We start from the raw sequence: 23470 nt of genomic DNA, 5'->3' as shown, positions 1-23470 counted from the left end.
GTCAGGTTAAAGTTGGACAACTAAAATACGTTGAGAGAACGAACCTGGTTACATTCAGCTACATAAACTCTGTTTCCTGGAGTCAACAATTTAACATCCCATTTAACTTCTATATCCTTACTTTACAAGTGCAGCATAAAAGAGAATTGATAACTTATTCGCACATTTGAAAATTGTTAAATCTGCTTTTCTTCTTCATTTCAATCTCCTGTCAAAATTCCCTATTTGTAGCTAAAAGTAAGAAGCAGCTACTTTCAGCTGTTTGAGAGAAACTGAAGAAGACATTTACTGAAGTTTTAGGACCAACAGACTGATGAATAAACCAAGTAAACCAAAGTAAAGACAAGCTGCACTTTGACTTTTATTAGAACAATTTGCTGGAACTACAGAGTAATGAAGTACTTCAAGGTTTTGTGTGGATGACTTCCAACCTTACTGTACAGCACAGAGCACAGAGGGACAATATATGTAATCAATATATGATGCAGAATGAACAAGTAAAGACTGTAAGCTGAGTCTGAGGCTCATGCAGGACATTTCATAGTGAGGTGTCTTTGGTTGGATTATTCAAACATTTACATCAAAGCACCAAACTCATTTCTCACAGATGAAGGTCTTCGAGCTGTAACCAACATAATGTTCAACTGCCTGTTTCAAGTTCCCTTTATCATCACAGCAGACTCCATAGGAATCATAACTCGTACTCAGCTGTGCTGGTGCCCACAACCTGTTAGAGAAATAAAATATGATATTAAGCTGGAGTAAACTTTGAACATTTTTCAATCCTGATTTCTTCAAACTGACTTGTTGTAACTGAACGTCATCACAGACTGCAGATGAAGAGAGTTCAAGCACAGCTGTTCATTCAAAGGAGGATTTCTGCTTTTCTTTACATTCAGTTTGTGGGGCTGTTGGAAAATAGCTCAACTCATGTATTGCTGATCTATCTTCCAAAACATCAATGTTTCACTTCTAAATAATAACTCTGGAATAGAAACAAACTAATGTCTCACGTTTCTGTCAGCGCTGATCCGTCCACCCATTCCCATTTATATCCTCCTGATGTCTGTTTGCCTGTAAGACCAGTCCAGGACTCTCCTCTCATGTTCAGTTCATTAATAAATATCTATTTGGGAAGAGACACAAATATTTGCTCCAGTCATAATTCAGCACTTCTGTTGTAGTGACATCATCTTGTGAATATGTCTGAAGGAAGAATAAATGTGATGAAACCTTTCAGTTCTTCCATTGTGCAGAAATCAGAAAGACCCAAAGAATTTCCCCACTCACACGCTTTTGGCCAATCTGGAACTTTTGATCATTAAATGTCGCCCTTTCTATCTCCCTCGGGAATTCCCTGTGGTCATTGCCTGCACGTTTTATATTCCTCATCACGCAGACACGGACTCTCACACAACAACAAGCTCTTCACCAGGATGTTGTGTACATCAACTCACATCAACTGCCCCACCAGGGACAGTAGGACATTAAATCACTGCTACACTCCGTTCTAGGACTGCTAGAAAGCTCAGCCTCTGCCGGCATTTAGAAAATCAGACCATGCCCCCATCTCCCTTATGCCTTTTTACAAACAAAGGCTAAAGCAGCAAGCACCAATCAGGAGGGAGGTCGCACACTGGACAGACCACTCAGTGACCGTGCTGCAGGACGCTCTGGATGACGCAGACTGGGACATGTTTCATCAACATGTTTACGGAAGTGGTTTTGGGATTTATCAGGAAACTAGTGGAACTATCATTCGAACATTTCCCAACCAGAAGCCATGGGTGGATAAAAACATCGGCGATCACCACATGCCGTACTGTGTATAGTTGTCTGTGTGACAAATTAAATTTGAATTTGTAGCTCAGTTACTGTTGCAGTGGGATCACTGTTAATATTATATTTTATTTGGTTTTAGGAAATAAGAAACTTAGCCAGGATTATGAGGATTGCTTTTATTTTGGGACATTTCTGTGTAATTTAAATTTTTGCACACCCACCTGTTCCTCTTTGCTGTTTATCGTCACCAGATCAGCTCCTTTATCCTGACAGTCTCTCCTGCTCTCTTGCCAGTGCTTTGCCTCAGTGGATTTAAAGTAACAGCTGCTTCCAAATCTTGTCCATCGATCGGGACACTTCTCTTAAAGTCAAACACGTTTTAAAGGCGGTAATTATTCACTGCTCATAGTTTTTGTTGTGTAATAAAGATTTTTAGTTTTTAACAGCTCGTTACCTTTGATCTTCTCCTTTAGCAACTTGATTTCTTGCTGTAGTTGAATTATTTTTGCTGCATGTTGAGAACAAACATAATTATAATAAAATAATAATAAAACAGGAATAAAAAAAAAGGAAAAATGACTGCAAAGTTAGTTTATGAATATTTATTTATATTTGTTTTGAAATATTTCTTACTTGAACAATTAGCCTGGAGATGCTCTTTTTCCAAAGTGACTAAAATATCTGGTTAGAAACAAAACAGGAAACTGATTTAAAGTTTAAAGCATTTTATCAATGAAGTTTTTATTATTCCCATCATATGAATGGAACTAACACATGCTGAGCTGCTTGCTGCTCAATACACCAAGTGAACTAACTAGTCGCACAATGACAGACGGCCACTGTCTAACATAGTGTGACTGCACCTGCATCAGTCTGCAGCAGATGCTGCTGCCTGTCTGCTTTGTTGAGGTAATCACAGAATCACCGTGTTGAGTGAAGAGTTTGAAGGAACAACAAGAACATTCACTCCACCTCCACAATCATGCACACATACAGACTATTAAGACCATTAAGAGGCTTAAAAAGAAATAAAGGAATGTTAAAATGGACTTAAAACTGAACGGTAAACCAGTGAAGGTACACTAAAACCATGGTTATGTGCTCTTGTTCTTGTTAAAATTATGTAGCATCGTCTCTAGGTGGCATCTAGACAGGATGGCTTAATCTTTACAGCCGTCTCAACTGAAAGATGGAGGACTTAACCACAGCACTGACATGCCAGTCAGGTTTTAGGCTGCTTTCCATTTTCACAACTAAATTGGTGATTCGGGATTCACTTTGGTGACCAATAGATCGCTGTGCACAGTAGCGGAGGAAAGAGGCTCAACTCGTAAAAGGCTCGGTTCAAAGCTGGAGAAAACAGTCGGCAAAACTCCTCCATGACCCAAGGACCTCAGGGTATTAAAGTATGAGTGACAGTGGGGTAATAATTTTGAAAAAACACTGGACTCACCCGGAGAGGTCTGTGTTTAAGTAACGCTGAGAAGGTCCAAACTCTGGGACATGAAACATTCCTTAAGGATAAAAGTTTTGTTCACGATGGACCTTAAATTCACCAGACCTATTCTAATGGGCACCACGTCTATAGAAGCAGTAGTGGGAGAAGTAGGTGAAATCTGTGCAAGATGCCACAGATACCCAAGGTTGACACCAGGTGAAGAGGACTGGGTCAAGTGGGATAGAGCACCTGCTCCAACAGGGTCCAGGGAACGCCAAGATGTAAAAAGTCTAGGATCCTCACCAGCCGCTCGCCACGACATCAGTGGCGCCTTCTCCAGCGAGATGGTTGTGGTTCTTGGCAAAGGTAAGCTGGTACTCCAGCCAAGAGCAGGGGTAAGAAATCAAGTCTTTCTTGCTGGCAGTGCAGAAATTTTGCGGTAGACAGATGAAGGGCCAGGAGAGCTTGGCAATCATAGATTAATAATAAGCTGACATGATGAAAGATGCACAGGACTCACAACAGAGAGAGCAGTAGATAACTCGTCACACACACTGGGCCATCTCTTAACCGCTCAATCAGTGCATTGAATGCTAAGTAAGAGACTCATGAAATACTAGAAGCTCAGTCACCAAAACAAACTTGTTGGTCAGGCTGTACCACACAGCAGCTCATATTACTGATCAAAGAATTCAGTTTAAAATGCATTTAAATAGAATCCACTAAAATCCATTTATGAAGAGGGAAACTAATCTCAGAGACCAAAACTCATTTTGTCCTGAATGGAAACATGCTTTTAATGCTGGAAAGGTGCTCATTATAACATGGTAGTCTGTGGGGACTGACTCGCTTTCAGAATCAGGTAGTGGTCATTAAAGGAATTGCAGTTCTGTTTCAGACAGGAAATGACTTTGAGGAAGTGACAGCATGCAAAGAAACACAGGCCTATAAATGAATGTGATTAATATGAGTGATAACCTCCAGTGTGCTGAACGCTAGATGGGAATTCCCTTTTCTTTATATTTGTAAAGCCCATTAGACTATCTATCAAACAATTTGCGAGGTAAGAATAAATTATTTTTCATTGTTCAACAAAAGAGGAGCTCTTAAAGAGAGAGAGAGAAAAAACACATTCACACCTCACTCTCACATACAAACCAGGAAATGCCTTTTTAGGGGCAACACTTTTTCGCCTTATAGAGAAACTGTGTCATAGCTTTCATCACATATGCCTTAAATAAAGTTAAATTTGGGATCAGCTTTGATTACTTTACTAATGAAGGCTGAAAACTTTCCTTTTCATTCTTCTTCTTGCAGACCTTTCTATTTAAAAACAATAAAAAGAAAAGAAAACAATAATAAATAAACAATAAAACACTACTGGCCATATTTGACCAGTAGTGTCAAATATCACCCATTTCCCATGTAGATGGGAATCAGGTGACTGTTTCTAACTAAAATATGAACTAAGAATAGGAGCCAAACAAAAGCAAATCTACATCAACATCTAATCTGTAAAATAATACATCCACCATGCTATATTTTAATAAAATTACTCACATCGTGTGGTGATTCCAGACAGAATCAAAAGATACAGCAGCCCAAGATTCACTTCAAAAGCTCTGAACCATCTTCTTTTCAAAGCTAAAACCTTCATCCGGATGTTTAATTCTACAGAGACAAAATTGAGATTAAATAATAATTAATAAATACGTTGTAATCAGACTGCACTCATCTTGAGAATGAGCTGAACAAGTTCATCATGTTAGTGTCATATTTACAGGAGATTGTTTAACATATAGAAAACAGAGAAACAGTGTTTGAGAATGAGAAATATTTCTAGGTGATTCTTAGAGCATGGGGGCCAGAAAAAGGCCAGTATATCTGTCAGTATGGTCGAAAATAAGCTTAAAAATACAATTAGCTCTGAAGACATGAAGACCACTCTTGAGTTGTTTCCTGTGGTTTCACTTGCACCAAACAGTGTCTAAGAAGACTTCCTTGTTTTTAATATTTCTACCTTTGCCACTGATCTGTCAGATAAGAGTCATGTGGAACTTCCCTCCTTTTCTGTAATTTTTTGAAGACTGAACAGTTTTTAAACATATTAAACAAACTTCCCTCATATTCAGTTTTATTTATGTAGCGCAGAATCACAACAACAGTTGTCTCAAGGCACTTTGTTTTGTGAGGTCAAGACCCTGCAATAGTACAATAGTTTATTTATTTCCTGCTTACCAGCTGCCTGCAGCCCAACATCAGGATGTTGTTGTCCATCATCTAGCATCTCAACCTCACTGTCCTCTTGCTCTCGTCCATCACTGTCGATCCTTCTGCTGTATTTCACTCTAAAATCGGCTGCAGTCTGACTGTCTGCAGACATCTTGGTGGGTGAAAGTATTTGAGCAGCTTTCACCGTCTGTTTCTGTCAGTCAGGCAGGTTTTAATCATCAACATCAAACAGGAAGTAGCAGCAGACCAAACCACAAACACAGAGGGGCTAACTTCATTTGTACTTTGCAATGTGGTTAGCAGACCTTCGAGTGAGAGCACATGTCAAATAAAAAAAAATAAAACATTTTCTGTCATTTTTACTGGCTGTTGCAACACAGAACTTTGAAACTAACAAAAATACATACATGTACAAACATGAATACCTTTGTTTTGAATTAGTACATACTGTGAATAGAAAGAAGCACACCAATTTCTGAGTTTTTCCGACACAGGAAAACCTCACATGTCTAACAGAGCGTCAGTGAGACAAAGGAGATTCTTTCAGCTAGTGGCCAACTGAAGAATGGCCTCAACTCTTTTTAAACCTGTGTTTCATGCCATTGGTGTTTACTTTGTTACACTGAGTCCTCATGCAGTTTGAAAAATTTCACTTTCTTCACAAAAACCAGAGGTCATATGTCACTTTTCCTACTCGAGCTTTTACATAAAATCAAACAGAGTGACAGTGTGTGATGATATAGATAAAGGTAGGCCTGTTTGGTTTCACTTAATGCGCCTTATAGTCTGAAAAATACATTAATAACAATTTTATTAAGTTGAGGACTTAAGTTGGGGATCTCTGCAATACTTGATCAATTTATAGACAGACTTCCTTGTTTTTATGAACTTCTACCTGCACTAAACGTAGAAGACCTCCTGCAGCATAAACCATGACAACCATGCTCCACAACACTTTTTCTTTTTTGTTAGGTTTTAACATATTAAAATGATCACTAATACTTTGAATGAGCCTGTTTTTGTTATTGTTTTAATGTTTGATACTTCCTGCTGTCAGTTTCTTGTAACCACACACAAGCATGCTTTTTGTCATTGAGGACCACTCTGCTGTATTTCTCTGTAAAACATAAAAACTTTTTCCAGTCATCTCGAGGGGCAAGAATGAAAGAGTGGTGTTTAATAAATGTTGCCTCAGAAACAATGTTTAACCAAACAGGAAGCAGCAGCAGAGCAAACCACAAAGACAAGGAGGGGCTAGCTTCAAATGTGCTTTACATTGTGGTTAGGAGACCTTTTACTGAGAGTACATTTAAGACAAAAGCAAAACTAAAAGGAGGTTTATAAATTTAGATTTTTTTTATTGTTGTTAATAACACAGAAATCTTGTTTGGAGCCATGTTGACTGGGTGGAGACTCTGGTGGACGAATCTCCACTCACCGACATTGGGCTGAAAGGCATTGAATGTCACTTTGCTCATGAATGAGGAGTGATTTGAACTGGAGATCAGCAAACAGCCGGAAAGAGTGAGACTGTGCATATATGTGGCAGAAATTAGCTTCCTTCATAGATTGGTGGCCATGATGTTTCAAAGAGCCGGAGGGTAAGTAAATGGCAGACAGAAATGAGGCAGGTCGAATCTTCTTGTGTCTCACACATGCGCAGGACTAGAACGTAATTGTTTTGGGCCATTTCAATATGGACGCACAACTCTGTGAAAACACTGAAAACGCTGGTGTGGACGCGGAGCATTTTCAGAGAAAAACACCGCTTTTAAATCTATCTGGGCTAGTGTGGATATAACCGAAATCATGAGCTGGCTTGGTATCACCTCTGTGTCACCTGAAAGAAGTGACCCCTCTGCGATCTGAACCTAGATAAGCTGCTGATTAACCTTTTCTTTGTACATTCCTTTACATTAGTGCTTTTTGTATTTGATCAAGAGTTTAGATTTAGATTATTGACAAAAATCACTACACCCACATCAGAAAGTAACAGATACATGCCCAGTTTATTCATTGTATCATCTAAGACAGTGGTGCTCAAACTGTTGTACATGTACCACTAGCCATACATGGGCTCCCTCTAGTGGTATGTGGGAAGTCTCCAAATGTTTAAGATTAAATAATATACCGTGTTCTGATGAATGTACAGCTCTGCTATCACTTCTGAAGTGAATGACAGAAAACTAAACAGCAGTGATGTTTGTAGGGTTACGGAAGTTGGGCTAGCTGGTATATAATGATGTGCTACGTTGGCTACAGTCCCTAGCAACACAGCTGTTAGCATAATAGAAAACAGTGAAGCTGGAGGATGAACACCAACTTTTTTCCACTCAGTAACTGATGGTTAGGGACAAATGCAATGACATGGCAGGATGCTGCAAACGAACCAAACTTCCATCCATAATATGAGGTTAGTCATCAATATACTGCTACATGGGCTGGGCTGTAGTTTTAAAAACTGAGCTTTAAAATGAACAGTGGTAATAAAAACCGAGGGAGGCCGACAGTGATCACTGATTGTTTTTAGGGGCTTGTTCAGATTAAATTAAACAAGATACAAAGCATTAAAATCTGTTAAAAAACAAAAAAACAAAACAAAGCCTTGATGAATTCAGAGTAGTTTGGACCCAGAAGCAGGGTTCATAGGTCATCACTTAAAGACCGGACATCCCATCTGCTGTGAATGTTTTAATCCAGTACAGTTGTTATCATTATCACTTGTCCATTTAGCCTGGAGAAATAGTTTGTTGCTTTATAAGAAAGCCCTCCGCAAAGCCAGAACAGCTTACTACTCATCACTGATTGAAGAAAATAAGAACAACCCCAGGTTTCTCTTCAGCACTGTAGCCAGGCTGACAAAAAGTCAGAGCTCTTTTGAACCAACCATCCCTTTAACGTTAACTAGTGATGACTTCATGAACTTCTTCACAAATAAAATTTTTATCATTAGAGAAAAAATTACCAATAATCATCCCACAGATGTAATATTATCAACAGCTACTCTTAGTACCATTGATGTTAAGTTAGACTCTTTTTCTCCAATCGATCTTTCTGAGTTAACTTCAATAATTACTTCCTCCAAACCATCAACGTGTCTTTTAGACCCCATTCCTACAAAACTGCTCAAAGAAGTCCTGCCATTGATTAATTCTTCGATCTTATATATGATCAACCTATCTCTAATAATCGGCTATGTACCACAGACCTTCAAGGTGGCTGCAGTTAAACCTTTACTCAAAAAGCCATCTCTAGACGCAGCAGTCTTAGCTAATTATAGGCCAATCTCCAACCTTCCTTTCATATCAAAAATCCTTGAAAGAGTAGTTGTCAAACAGCTAACAAATCATCTGCAGAGGAATGGTTTATTTGAAGAGTTTCAGTCAGGTTTCAGAGTTCATCACAGCACAGAAACAGCTTTAGTGAAGGTTACAAATGATCTTCTTATGGCCTCTGACAGTGGACTCATCTCTGTGCTTGTCCTTCTTGACCTTAGTGCAGCATTCGATACTGTTGACCATAATATCCTATTAGAGCGATTAGAACATGCTGTAGGTATTACAGGTATTGCACTGCAGTGGTTTGTATCATATCTATCTAATAGACTCCAATATGTGCATGTAAATGGAGAGTCCTCTTCACACACTGAGGTTAATTATGGAGTTCCACAGGGTTCAGTGCTAGGACCAATTCTGTTTACATTATACATGCTTCCCCTAGGCAGCATCATTAGAAGACATAGCATACATTTTCACTGCTATGCAGATGACACCCAGCTCTATCTGTCCATGAAGCCAGATAACACACACCAATTAGTTAAACTGCAGGAATGTCTTAAAGACATAAAGACTTGGATGGCCACTAACTTTCTGCTTCTTAACTCAGATAAAACTGAGGTCATTGTACTCGGTGCTGAAAAGCTTAGAAATACGGTATCTAACCTGATTCTTACTCTGGATGGCATTACCTTGGCCTCCAGTAACACTGTGAGGAACCTTGGAGTCATTTTTGACCAGGATATGTCCTTCAACGCACATATTAAACAAATATGTAGGACTGCTTTCTTCCATTTGCGCAACATCTCTAAAATTAGAAATATCCTGTCTCAGAGTGACGCTGAAAAACTAGTTCATGCATTTATTACTTCCAGGCTGGACTACTGCAATTCATTATTATCAGGATGTCCAAAAAACTCACTGAAAAGCCTTCAGTTAATCCAAAATGCTGCAGCAAGAGTACTGACAGGGACTAGAAAGAGAGAGCATATTTCTCCTGTTTTGGCTTCCCTTCATTGGCTTCCTGTTAAATCCAGAATTGAATTCAAAATCCTGCTCCTCACATACAAGGTCTTAAATAATCAGGCCCCATCTTATCTTAATGACCTTGTAGTACCATATCACCCTATTAGAGCACTTCGCTCCCGCTCTGCAGGCCTACTTGTTGTTCCTAGAGTATTTAAAAGTAGAATGGGAGGCAGAGCCTTCAGTTTTCAGGCCCCTCTTCTGTGGAACCAGCTTCCAGTTTGGATTCGGGAGACAGACACTATCTCTACTTTTAAGATTAGGCTTAAAACTTTCCTTTTTGCTAAAGCATATAGTTAGGGCTGGACCAGGTGACCCTGAATCCTCCCTTAGTTATGCTGCAATAGATGTAGGCTGCCGGGGGATTCCCATGATGCATTGAGTTTTTCCTTTCCAGTCACCTTTCTCACTCACTATGTGTTAACAGACCTCTCTGCATTGAATCATATCTGTTATTAATCTCTGTCTCTCTTCCACAGCATGTCTTTTATCCTGTCTTCCTTCTCTCACCCCAACCGGTCGCAGCAGATGGCCGCCCCTCCCTGAGCCTGGTTCTGCCGGAGGTTTCTTCCTGTTAAAAGGGAGTTTTTCCTTCCCACTGTTGCCAAAGTGCTTGCTCATAGGGGGTCATATGATTGTTGGGTTTTTCTCTGTATCTATGAAGCGCCTTGAGGCGACTTTTGTTGTGATTTGGCGCTATATAAATAAAATTGAATTGAATTGAATTGAACTTGTCACATCCTGTTTATCACAGTTAAAATAAATAACACTCTTATGAGAAATAAAATTGTCTGGTGTAAACAGTATATGGTGTTAAATGGCAATTGTCTATTTTAAATATAGGGGTACATTTAAGAGTTCAGGTGTTTTAAATCTGACATTGCTTCCATTCCTTTCAGTATTAATATTTCATGCCAATATTACATAAAACTGTTCGGGCAGCACACAACCAGAGAGTTTGCTGTAGTGCAAAAGCAACAGTACAAATTTGAGCTCAGTTCAGACTAGATGCTGCCTTACTGTACCATCTTGTGGTTCAAAGTGGTATTACATGAGGGTGTAGGCCCAGATTTCAACATGAATACTTTACTACTGCATCAGAAATCAATATTCTTCACTAATTCACACATTTAAAATTTGCCAAACATGCTTTTTCTGCATTTCAATCTCTTTTAAAGTTCCTAATTTTTAACTATAAAAAGAAGCAGCTACCTTCAGCTGTTTGAGAGCAACTGAAGAAGACATTTACTGTAGTTTTAGGACCAACAGACTGATGAATAAACCAAGTAAACCAAAGTAAAGACAAGCTGCACTTTGACTTTTATTAGAACAATTTGCTGGAACTACAGAGTAATGAAGTATTTCAAGTTTTTGTGTGGATGACTTCCAACCTTACTGTACAGCACAGAGCACAGAGGGACAATATATGTAATCAATATATGATGCAGAATGAACAAGTAAAAACTGTAAGCTGAGTCTGAGGCTCATGCAGGACATTTCATAGTGAGGTGTCTTTGGTTGGATTGTTCAAACATTTACATCTCACATTTCACATCAAAGCACCAAACTCATTTCTCACAGATGAAGGTCTTGGAAACACGATTAACACCAAAATATCCAGGTGACCGTGTCCATTTCCCATCACCGTCACAGCAGGCTCCATAGTAACCAGAACTGGGAATCTCATATCCTTCTGCCCAGAACCTGTCAGAGAGATCAAATCTGATATGAAACTGGACTAAACTAATAACTATTGTCACATTCATATAAATATGAGTCTCTTTTGGAATATTTCCAATATTTCCTGTATTTCTTTCCCAGGTTTCTCGCCCACTTTCCCTCCTTTAGACTTTTCTCTGAGAATCATCATGCACACTAAAACAGCTTTCAAGCTTTGATGAATATGAAATCTTCCTGCTGTAAAAATGGAGAATAAAAAGAAGTCAGAGCTGACTTTCTGCTGTTTGAAACTTTTGTCAGCTGTTTACAGACATCACTTTGAAATGTGTGTCTATCAGGTCATATTTACTGAAGCTTCTTCCTTCATATGTTCTGAAGTTTTACAAACACCAAAGAAGAAGAGACAGGAATTCTCTGAAACAGTTTTTGTTCTGTGAGAAAAGAAACATTACAGCACAAAAAACATGAAGACAAATTGAACAAAGTGAAATGTGTCGGTCGCTGCTTTGAACATGTTTCAATACTGATTTCTTCAAACTGACTTGTTGTAACTGAACGTCATCACAGACTGCAGATGAAGAGAGTTCAAGCACAGCTGTTCATTCAAAGGAGGATTTCTGCTTTTCTTTACATTCAGTTTGTGGGGCTGTTGGAAAATAGCTCAACTCATGTATTGCTGATCTATCTTCCAAAACATCAATGTTTCACTTCTAAATAATAACTCTGGAATAGAAACAAACTAATGTCTCACGTTTCTGTCAGCACTGATCCGTCCACCCATTCCCATTTAGATCCTCCTGATGTCTGTTTGGCTCTCAGACCAATCCAAGAGAATCCTCTCATGTTCAGTTCATTGACAAATTCCTGTTTGAGAAGAGACACAAATATTGTCTCCAGTCATAATTCAGCACTTCTGTTGTGGTGACATCATCTTGTGAATATTTCTGAAGGAAGAATAAATGTGATGAAACTTTTCTTCCACTGTGCAGAAATCAGAAAGAGCCAAAGAATCGATGAATATCAGCTCCTCCTGTAGCTCAGTCAGTGTTGCAGTGGAATCAGTGTTAACAAATCATTTGATTCAGTTGGATTGAATCAGAAAAATAATCTGGATTATGAGGATTTCTCTCATTTTATAACATTTCAGTTATTTCAATGTTTTGTGTTGACTTGGTTTCTAAGGATCATCTAGACTGGTTCCCATTTAATCCTGGTTCTTTAACTCCTTTGATTTTCTCTCCTTCATAAGTCAATGTGAATATCCAGTTTGCTGTATTGTAATCTATCCACCTCCCAAATCCTGCAATCATTTCCTGAATGAATTCTCTAATCTTATCTCATCTGTTATTGTTAATATTGATTAAGTCATTTTAGTAGATGACTCTATCCATCCATCCATCTTCATCCACTTTATCCGGGGCCGGGTCGCGGGGGCAGCAGCCTAAGCAGAGAAGCCCAGACCTCCCTCTCCCCAGCCACCTCCTGCAGCTTATCCGGGGGAACACCAAGGCGTTCCCAGGTCAGCCAAGAGATATAATCTCTCCAGCGTGTCCTGGGTCATCCCCGGGGCCTCCTCCCAGTGGGACATGCCTGGAACACCAACCCCAGGAGGCACCCAGGAGACATCCTTGTCCACATCCTTGAACCACCTCAACTGGCTCCTTTCGATGTGGAGGAGAAGCGGCTCTACTCTGAGCCCCTCCCGGATGGCCGAACTTCTCACCCTATCTCTAAGGGAGAGGCCAGCCACCCTTCGGAGGAAGCTCATTTCCGCCGCTTGTATCCGCGATCTCGTTCTTTCAGTCACTACCCACAGCTCGTGGCCATAGGTGAAGGTAGGGACGTAGATCGACCAGTAAATTGAGAGCTTCGCTTTTATACTCAGCTCCCTCTTCACCACGACGGATTGGTGCGGCGGCTGCAGTGATGCGGACGCCGATCTCCGGCTCCCTTCTCCCATCACTCGCAAACAAGACCCCGAGGTACTTGAACTCCTCCACTTGGGGCAGGAACTCATCCCCGACCCGGAGTGGGCACTCCACCCTTTTCCGGCTTAGAACCATGGCCTCAGATTTGGAGGTGCTGATCCTCATTCCCGCTGCTTCACACTCGGCTGCGAACCGTTCCAGTGCGAGCTGGAGGCCTTCACCCAATGAAGCCAACAGAACCATATCATCTGCGAAAAGCAGAGATGAGATTCTGAGGCCCGCGAAGTGAAAGCCCTCCGCCACTTGGCTGTGCCTAGAAATCCTGTCCATAAAAATTATGAACAGAATCGTGACAAAGGGCAGCCCTGGTGGAGCCCATCACCCACCAAGAACAAGTCCGACTTATTGCCGGCAATGCGAACCAAGCTCTTGCAACGGTTGTATAGGGATCGAATGACCCGTAGCAATGGGCCAGACACCCCATACTTTTGTTGCACCTCCCACAGGACACACCCCGAGGGACACGGTCGAATGCCTTCTCCAAGTCCACAAAACATGTAGACTAGTTGGGTAAACTCCCATGCACCCTCAAGTATCCTTGAGAGGATAAAGAGCTGGTCCAGTGTTCCACGACCAGGACGAAAACCGCATTGTTCCTCCTGTATCCGAGGTTCGACTAGCGGATGAACTCTCCTTTCCAGCACCCTGGCATAGACTTTCCCAGGGAGGCTGAGGAGTGTGATCCCCCTGTAGTTGGAACACACCCTCCAGTCCCCCTTCTTAAAGATGGGGACCACCACCCCGGTCTGCCAGTCCAGGGGTACTGCCCCTGATTTCCACGCAACATTGTAGAGGTGTGTCAACCAGGACAGCCCTACAACCTCCAGAGCCTTCAAATTGGCGGGTCATTCCCCTCATCCCCAGACTCTGGTTCCTCCTCGGAAGACGTGTCAGTGGGATTAAGGAGGTCCTCGAAGTATTCCTTCCACCGCCTGACAATTTTCTAAGTTGAAGTCAGCTGCACTCCGCCAGCACTATACACAGTGCAGAGTGTGTGAGTGTAGAGCACTGCTTTCCCCTCCTGAGACGCCTGACGGTTTGCCAGAATCTCTTCGAGGCAGTACGAAAGTCTTTTTCCATGGCCTCTCCGAACTCCTCCCACACCCGAGTTTTTGCTTCAGCCACTGCCCGAGCCGCATTCTGCTTGGCCTGTCGATACCTGTCGGCTGCCTCCGGAGTCCCACAGTCTCCCTCGGAATGCTGATGAAGCTCTGCCGGAGGTGTGCGTTGAAGATCTCGTGGACTGGGGCCTCTGCTAGATGTTCCCAGCACACCCTCACTATGTGTTTAGGTGTACCAGGTCTGTCCAGCGTCCTCCCCCGCCACCTGATCCAACTCACCACCAGGTGGTGATCAGTTGACAGCTCAGCCCCTCTCTTTACCCGAGTGTCCAGAACATATGGTCGCAGGTCTGGTGATACGATTACAAAATCGATCATCGACCTGCGGCCTAGAGCATCTTGGTGCCACGTGCACTTATGGACACGCTTATGTTCGAACAAGGTGTTCGTTATGGCCAAACTGTGATTTGCACAGAAGTCCAATAACAAAACACCACTCGGGTTCAGATCAGGGAGGCCGTTCCTCCCAATCACACCCCTCCAGGTCTCGCTGGCATTACCCACGTGAGCATTGAAGTCTCCCAGCAGGACAACAGAGTCTCTAGGTGGAGCACCTTCCAGCACCCCACCCAGGGACTCTAAGAAGGCTGGGTACTCTGAACTGCCACTCGGTGCATAAGCGCAGATGACAGTCAGGACCCGTTCCCCGACCCTAAGGCCCAGGGAACAAACCCTCTCATCCACTGGGAAAAACCCCAACGTAACTCTAGACTGAGACAGAGTCCAGCCCCTCTCCAGGAAACTGGTTCCAGAGCCCAAGCCATGCGTAGAGGTGAGCCCGACTATATCTAGCCGGTACCTCTCAACCTCACGCACTAACTCAGGCTCCTTCCCCATCGTGGCTGAAGAGATGGGAGTTTGCCTTGTAATTGTAAGGTTGCCGGTTCGAGCCCCGGCTTGGACAGTCTCGGTCGTTGTGTCCTTGGGCAAGACACTTCACCCATTGCCTACTGGTGGTGGTCAGAGGGCCCGGTGGCACCAGTGTCCGGCAGCCTCGCCTCTGTCAGTGCGCCCCAGGGTGGCTGTGGCTACAATGTAGCTTGCCATCACCAGTGTGTGAATGTGTGTGTGAATAGGTGGATGACTCGTTGTGTAAAGTGCTTTGGGGTCCTTAGGGACTAGAAAAGCGCTATACAAATACAGGCCATTTACCATTTACCAGAGAGGTGACATTCCATGTCCCAATTGCCAGTCTTGGCAGCCGGGGATCAGTCCGCGAGGGCCTCAGCTCCTGGCCGCCACCCAGCACACAATGCACCCAACCCCTATGGCGCCTCCTGCGGGTGGTGGGCCTGCGGGAGGATGGGCCCATGTCCCCTTTTAAGGGCTGTGACCGGCCGGGCCCCATGGACTAACGCCCGACCACCAGACCCTTCGTCAGGAGCACGCGCTGGGCTCTCCAAATCACGGACAAACAGTATCCCACATTCTTGATTTTTAGTTCACAAAAACACTTGTTGTAATGACTAACTACTCCTGACATTTTGGAGATGAACATTTTTCTTGTAAAACAAAGGGCGGCCTAACAAAAAAAGGTTTGGGAACCGCTGACGTAGCACATTATTATATAGCAACTAGCCCAACTTCAGTAACCCTACAAACATCACTGCTGTTTAGTTTTCTGTCTTCATTTATGTTGGAAGTGACAGCAGAGCTGTAAGTTTGAATTTTTTCAGAAATCTCTCAGTCAGAACATGCTATATCATGTTTAGGTGGAAACTAGTGAGCTAACTTCATGCTAACTTCTAACTCCGTTGAATTTAATAAATTCTGTTTTCATGGATGCCTGGATGTTAAACTTAATTGTTACACCTGGTAAAACAGCAACACTGATCATTTTATTAAAGATGAAAGAATTTAGACAGTTTTTAACTCTCAGTGATGCCACGGTGTTCATTTGACTTTGGGACCTGAAGAAGACGGAGTTTTGGACCCAGATTACGCCGTGAGGCTCCTGACTACGGTAGCCGTAATGCTCCGACAATCCACCAAGCAGTGCGCCTTCATAGCTTACCAAAGTCGTACTAAAAGATCTTTGACAGATTTTTGAGCGCCGTGTACCACATAAAATCGGTTCGAGGTCAGTAAGCACAACCAGAATTTATACATAAGGCGCACCGGATTATAAGGGGGACTGTCGATTTTGGAGAAAATTAAAGGATTTTAAGTGTGCCTTTTAGTGTGCAAAATACGGTAATCAGAAAAAAAATCTGGATTATAAAGATTACTCTAATTTTATACGATTTCTGTGTAATTTAAATTTTTGCTTCAAAAATGTGTAAAAACTTTACATTTGAATGTGAATATCTGTAACAAAAACGGAGAATCCAAGAAATCCATCAGAGTGCAGACAGGAAGCAGGTCACAGACTGACAGCAGGTCAAAAACACAAGTAACAGATGACTGTCAGCTCCATCAAAGATCACACAGACATGAACAAACACACCCACCTGTTCCTCTTTGCTGTTTATCATCACCAGATCAGCTCCTTTATCCTGACAGTCTCTCCTGCTGTCAGACCAAGTTTTGTTCTCAGTGGATTTAAAGTAACAGCTGCTTCCAAATCTCGTCCATCGATCAGGACACTTCTCTTAAAGTCAAACACATGTTTTAAAGACAGATTTTGTGGCATGTTGTATCACATTAATAAGATCTCTGATTTCAGTCTTTCATCATTTAAGAAATGTGGCTAAGCTAAGCCTGATTTTATCTCGCTGTGAGCTGGAGATTGTTATGCATGTATTTCCTCACGGTTGGACTATTGTAACTCGCTGTTTATGTGTCTAAGCAAAGTTTCTGTGGACAGTCTGCAGGTTTTGCAAAACGCTGCAGACAGACTTTTGACAAAACCTTCCTAGTATTCACATGTGACACTGTTGCTCGGTTACACTGACTTCCTGTTGAATTTAGAGGCCATTTTAAGATCCTGATCTTGACATACAGAGCTGTGCATGGACTGGCACCAGCCTACATCGCATAGCCTGATCTGCTACAGCACTATGTCCCCAGCAGGTCACTAGGGTCATCTGATCAGGGCTTACTTGCTATGAAAAATATTAAGAGGGTGAGACACAGGGTGGTAGAGCTTTTGCTCCCCTCGGCTGTGGAACTCTCTCCCCCAAACATTAACAACTGTGGACTCAGTAGTTGATTTTAAAAAACAACTCAAAACTGCTTTTGGTTAATTTTTGCCTGTTTTATATTGTCTATTTAAAAAAAACAACTTTTTATGACTTGTTATCTTATGTGCAGCACTTTGTTTATTATTTTTATTATTATTAAACTCAGGTTTTCTCTTTTATTCATAATTAACTGAAACTTACATTTATACAGAGAAACTGTTACACAGCATCAAACATTTAGGATTCACAATAAAGACACAATCAGGTTATCACTGTGTAACACTGATGTTTTCTATTAGTTATTCAAACTTTATTACCTTCTATCTTCTCCTTCAGCTTCTTCACTTCTTCCTGTAGCTGACTGTGGTTTTTACTCAGTTCATCATAACGGCTCTGTAACTGAGTCAGGCTGGTTTTTGTGTCTTTAGAGAAAAACAGATTCAAATTAAGTTAAAATGTTCTGCAAATATATCTGTGATATAAGAACTTTGTACTTGCTTACCTTGAAGTTCATCCTGGAACTCATTCTTGTTCAAAGCATCTGAAATATTTTAGTGAAATCAAAATAAAATAAAATAAAATGAGTGAAACATTGAACAGAAATGATCTTCTTCCTCTGCTTTGTCAAATATATCAATAAGAGTCAGAAACTTGTGCAGCCATTGTTCTTTAACATGTCCTGTGGGTGGAGGTGTTAGAACTACAGGAAATCTGATGAGCTGAAACCACTGACAAGATTCAGAATAATTGTGCTTCAGTGTGGAGGAAGAAGGTGAAGAATCAAACAGCATTTCTACACATGTAGTCAGAGATGTTATCTAGGGCTTTGGAGCGTGATGTCACGGGGGTGGGCGTGGAAAGGATTATGTCTCGATCCGCCATTTTGGAGGTCTAAACAAAGTGCAAGCGAAAAAGGAGTGAAGGCACACACAACAGCCACGGTTCGTTCTTGCTGGGTGGTCGGCTGCAATGTTCGATCGCACGACCGGCAAGAGAATAAGCTTGAAAAGGGTTTGTCTTTTCATTCTTTCCCAACCTGGAAGCAACATGAGGCAGCTAGTGTATCGATGTTACCAAACGAAGGCGTCTAGCCTGGATAGCAGCTGTGAGCTGATATCAATTCAATTCAATTCAATTCAATTTTATTTATATAGCGCCAAATCACAACAAATGTCGCCTCAAGGCGCTTCATAGATACAGAGAAAATATCCAGTTCTCTTCCATCTCCAAATATCTGTTGGTGCTCCAGACATTTTCATTCCGGTAAGTTCTAAATATGTTCATATCACTCTTTATAGCCTATTAGTTTTATTTGCGATGCGCTCTGAGCTCACAGCAAATTAGAACAAACATCCTACTGAGTGATTTTGCAGAACTACCTTCTATTTATAGAATTGCTAATTATTTGGCATTATTGCAGCAAACCAGTCTATGAAATGGATGAAACATCGTCACTGAGTTCCAGCGCTACACAAGGGACCTGCTTCAAACATACCACCATGCCAATCAGATTACTTCTTCCATGTGAGGGTGAAGAGGTGACCCTACTGGATAAGATGGTGAAGGTTTGTTGCTGTTTGGTGAACAGTGTGATAATAAAACCAGGGAACAATGAAACCTACTCCTGTTAAATATTCTTAAGTCTTTTGCTGTATAAATAGCGGTATTTTTTTTTCTTCAAAAGATACAGTAAAGTAATGTTAGTAGTGGGTGATATCATGTAAACACTGTCATGATGTTATGTAAACATTTTGTCATTTGTAAACTATAAATGATATGGATTCTACACTGTAGCTGATGTGATTCTATAAAGTGGTTTTAATAAAATAAAATAAAAACAAAAGAGGCAAAAATTAGTTTGTTTCTTTATTCAACTTTTGAACAGTGGGACTCAGTCAGTACATATTCAGTAAATGCAAATTATTTACACGGCAGTGCACAACAGGCATAAATCTAGACCCCTAGATAAAACATTATGGCATTATAGCAGTGACAACTCCTCCACAGTAGCAGGTGGGATTTTTCTTTTTTGAGGACGGCTCCTTTTACCTGTCACTACGGATGGTCTGTTTATGTTTTGATCAAGAGCCTTTTTTTGGGCAGCTGAAGAGGAGAAGTCTATCTTATGGCCAACCTCTGGCTGTATCTTGGTCACATTACCCAGCAAAACCCAGTATGCAGGTTCATCTGTAACAGTCCTTGTGCCACAGATCAACACTGTTGCTTCTACATTAAACAGAAGAGCAGGGACGTGGCTGCAGGTCTCCACGACTCCGGCCTTACAGGTGCAGTGGGTGGCTTCAACCTTCCCTGTGATGCTCACAGTGACCCATGGCTGCAATGCTGGTTGATTCAGTCTTTGAGAGTGCAGGACCTGAAACACACACAGACAAAGTTAATTTAAAGACAAGAACTATGAGCCAAGGCCGACATAAATGTGTTTAATCTACTTTATCATAAATGTAACAAAGTGTTTAGAAAGTTAGCACATACATGTAATTTTTCATTTCTTTATGTGTCCATCTATAGAACGCTTCATGTTAAAGTGTAAATCTGCCTGTTCTCTGTCAGAAACCTGCCTGCAGAAAATGAACCTAAAGTATGTAATGCAAGGATGTCATCACTTTAGAGATGGAGAAAGCATAAAGTGATAATTATGAATCACTTAATATGATAATGAGATTCTGCAGGTCATTAATCAATGTATAAAATTAAAATAAAATGTATTTTTAGTGACACAAGATACAAATATGGAAGCAAGATGTATAATTAGAATTATTTATAATAAATATGAATGCATTAGTGCAATTTCTTTAACCATAAAGAATAACTAAATCCTTCAGGACAATGTCACATCAATGCACTGAACTCACCATTATCCCTCTAACAGCCTCCACATGTTCTCACTGTAATTTCCCCTCATGAATGAATTTATGCTGCACTAATGTGAATGTTTGCAAGGAAATCAAATGCATTTTACTCGCAGTACTCGAGCTGACTTACCTTTCTTTGAATGACGACTTGTACGCTGCTGACTTCACAGATAAGGTACAAAAATATGTCAGGCTACGTCAGTAGCGGTTGGTCTTCAGGGTTTCTACTCCACGGCCGTATTTCATACGGGTCCACAATTCCAATGCACGCTATTTTCTGTAAGTACTGCTGCTTCGCCTCTGAACGAAATCGATCTCTATACAGTCCATTCTCTTTTGAGCTGCTTTTAAGCATCTTGTAATCGTCGTTCCAACACAGTGTGTTTGTTTTGATTCGTAGACCCCGAAAATGGTGCCGTGCATTGAGGCGTGACGTCAACTCCAAAGCCCTATATGCTTTGAAAGAATAGATTCTGACTCATGTGACATGTGCCTGTTCTCACTGAAAATATCTCTTTTTACATTCAGTCAAAGCTGCTCTGAGGCTTCCACACTTCCTCATATCAAAGGTGTTTCCATGTGATCAGGTACTTCCTGTATTTGCTGTGGCAGAAGGACACGTTCTGGTTGTGAAGCTGCATGTTTGTTGGCTGCTGGGATTCAGTATCAGTCATACATTCATTTGCAGGAGAAGTTCAGAGGTTGTATCTTATCTTACAGCATATGGACAGGATGATGATCCCAGCTAACATCAGGAGGCACAGCACTCTTAGACCCAGTGTAGCACATCTGAAAGAGCCCTTCAGGACTGAAGGAGGATTCTGAGTCTGTAGTCCTGTTAGAAAGCAGTGTGGATGTTGGTTTGTGGTTATTTCCTGTCACTCTGTGTTTAATAGACCTGTGGTTGTGGTTGTATCAGCTTAGCTTCATAAAAGGGTCGGTTGCTAAGAAAAAAAACAAGGAAATATAACATCTGCACTGTGACCAAAGTGCCTGAATGAATTTGCTGTTCACAGAGCTCTACAAACCAACGTGGGAAAAAACGTAAACTACAAATGTTCATACAGCACATGGAGAAACAGATGTTTGATGAGCTGCAATTATTTGGCATTAAAAGCTGACTGTAACAAACTGGAAGTACATTTATTTGTATAATTTGCTTACCTCCTTCCTCCGATTGAAAATGATCATAACTATCTCTGATATCATCTGCACTCTCGTAGGTATCCACCTCCCTCTGCTCCCACTCTGCTCCGTCCTCCTTTCTGCTGTTTCTCACCTTCTTTGATAGATCTGGTTCAGCATAAATATCTGAGGACATCGTGAGAGGACTGAGACGCTGAGCAGAAGCTGCACTTACAGAGTTTAAACTATACTTTAAGAGTTCCGCAGTACTAACCCTTGTATATATGGTGCTATGCTGTACTGTTCTTGTCCAGCCTTCTGTCTGCTTTCAGACAGGAAGAAACTCTGAGGAAGTGACATCATGCAAAGGACCACAGACCAATGCTTTCATTTGATTGCATAAAAACCTCGAGTGTGCTTGAACACACAAATGGAACATTTCATGGTATTTATATTTGCAAAGCCACTCAGAAACGTGAAAACATTTGCATGAAACAGGAATAAATGCATTTTCTTTGTTTAACAAAAGGTGAGCTTGTGGTGAAAAAAAAACACACATACGTCATGTTCACACACTCATGTGCACAAAGCAGGAAATGTCTCTTTGTCAGTAATACGTTTTTCTGTTTCCTGATAGAAAACAAACTGTTAAACTGTTTAAGATTTCATGTGACTAAAGTTACCAAGTTGTTTTTAAAGTATTCGATCATTTTTTGAATTAACATCAAAATGAAACTTGTGCACAAGTTCAATAAGGAAGATCTATGGCCTCACATCTGTCCACTACCAGGTGCTGCTGACTAAATCTAAGCTTTATCACTTCCACTTTCCCACACTGTCAAGCTGTTTGTGTTATCACTGGTCTAGTCCAATGACCCTTTTCCTGGCCTTCTCCAGGCCAATCAGCATTCATGCCACGTACAGCAGCGCAAACAAATTCATCCATCCCTGGGCTTCCATGTGTCTTTAATGTTTGCAGAACAGTATTGCCAGGGTGAAATCCAATTTCAGTTGTCTCTGGCTGTCATTCTCTTTTCTCTCGCTATTTAACAGTCATCTAAGTGTGCCTGGAATTTTCTCCAGTTAACAATAAATCCAGGCACAGTATATTTCAAATCAGTTTATACTTGCCTCTCTCAGCTACTCCACATCACAAGCTCAAATTCCCAGTCTGATCTCTCAGCCCGTGTATTCCAGCAGCTCAGTTATTCAGTCATGCATGTTAATTAATTATCTTCCATCCATCCATTCACTTCCGCTTATCCTTTTCAGGGTCGCAGGGGGCGCTGGAGCCTATCCCATCTGTCGTAGGGTGAGAGGCAGGGTACACCCTGGACAGGTCGCCAGTTTGTCGCAGGGCCAACACACAGGGACAGACAACCATTCACACTCACATTCACTCGCACATTCACACCTAGTGGCAATTTGGATTATCCAATTAACCTATCCCCACAAGCTGCATGTCTTTGGACGGTGGGAGGAAGCCAGAGTACCCGGAGGGAACCCACGCAAACACGGGGAGAACATGCAAACTCCACACAGAAAGACCTGATGGTGGAACTGAACTCAGGACCTTCCTGCTGTGCGGCAACAATGCTAACCACCGTGCCACCGTGCTGCCCCTAATTAATTAATTATCTTAAGCGTGCTATTTAATCCCATATGACCAAATCAATTCTATCAAAAACTATCGCATTTAACCTTGTGCAGCTTCCTTCTCCTAAGCTCGCAGCACCGGAGCGATATATCTAAAGTGAGTTGTTTTCTTATAATTTGCATCGGGCCCCTATAATCAGAAGGCAATGTTC

The 23470-nt window shown here is 41.4% G+C and overlaps 2 protein-coding genes across 2 annotated transcripts; both read right to left on the bottom strand.

Moving 5' to 3' along the window:
- Nucleotides 1-304: 304 nt before the first annotated feature.
- Nucleotides 305-5866, bottom strand: LOC148096573 (CD209 antigen-like protein D). The gene is made up of 7 exons (XM_087835532.1): nucleotides 5459-5866; nucleotides 4781-4891; nucleotides 2416-2463; nucleotides 2237-2290; nucleotides 2004-2143; nucleotides 1014-1126; nucleotides 305-727 (listed from the first exon to the last, which is right to left on the bottom strand). Exons 1-7 carry the CDS (start codon nucleotides 5601-5603, stop codon nucleotides 595-597), a joined length of 744 nt encoding a protein of 247 aa, XP_087691658.1. The 5' UTR covers nucleotides 5604-5866; the 3' UTR covers nucleotides 305-594.
- Nucleotides 5867-11319: 5453 nt separating this feature from the next.
- On the bottom strand, nucleotides 11320-21953 carry LOC148096572 (CD209 antigen-like protein C). Its single transcript, XM_087835135.1, has 7 exons — nucleotides 21702-21953; nucleotides 21256-21372; nucleotides 18167-18205; nucleotides 17982-18086; nucleotides 16993-17132; nucleotides 12185-12297; nucleotides 11320-11457 (listed from the first exon to the last, which is right to left on the bottom strand). The coding sequence occupies exons 1-7, from the start codon at nucleotides 21856-21858 to the stop codon at nucleotides 11322-11324; spliced, it is 807 nt and encodes a 268-aa protein (XP_087691261.1). The 5' UTR covers nucleotides 21859-21953; the 3' UTR covers nucleotides 11320-11321.
- Between the last annotated feature and the right edge of the window lie 1517 nt (nucleotides 21954-23470).

The sequence above is a fragment of the Neolamprologus brichardi genome, chromosome 22 (genome assembly GCF_056152115.1).
Source record: "Neolamprologus brichardi isolate AB-2024 chromosome 22, ASM5615211v1, whole genome shotgun sequence".
NCBI lineage: Eukaryota > Metazoa > Chordata > Actinopteri > Cichliformes > Cichlidae > Neolamprologus > Neolamprologus brichardi.
The sequence above is the reverse complement of the archived record's forward strand: the minus strand, read 5'-3'. Positions and strand labels throughout refer to the sequence as shown.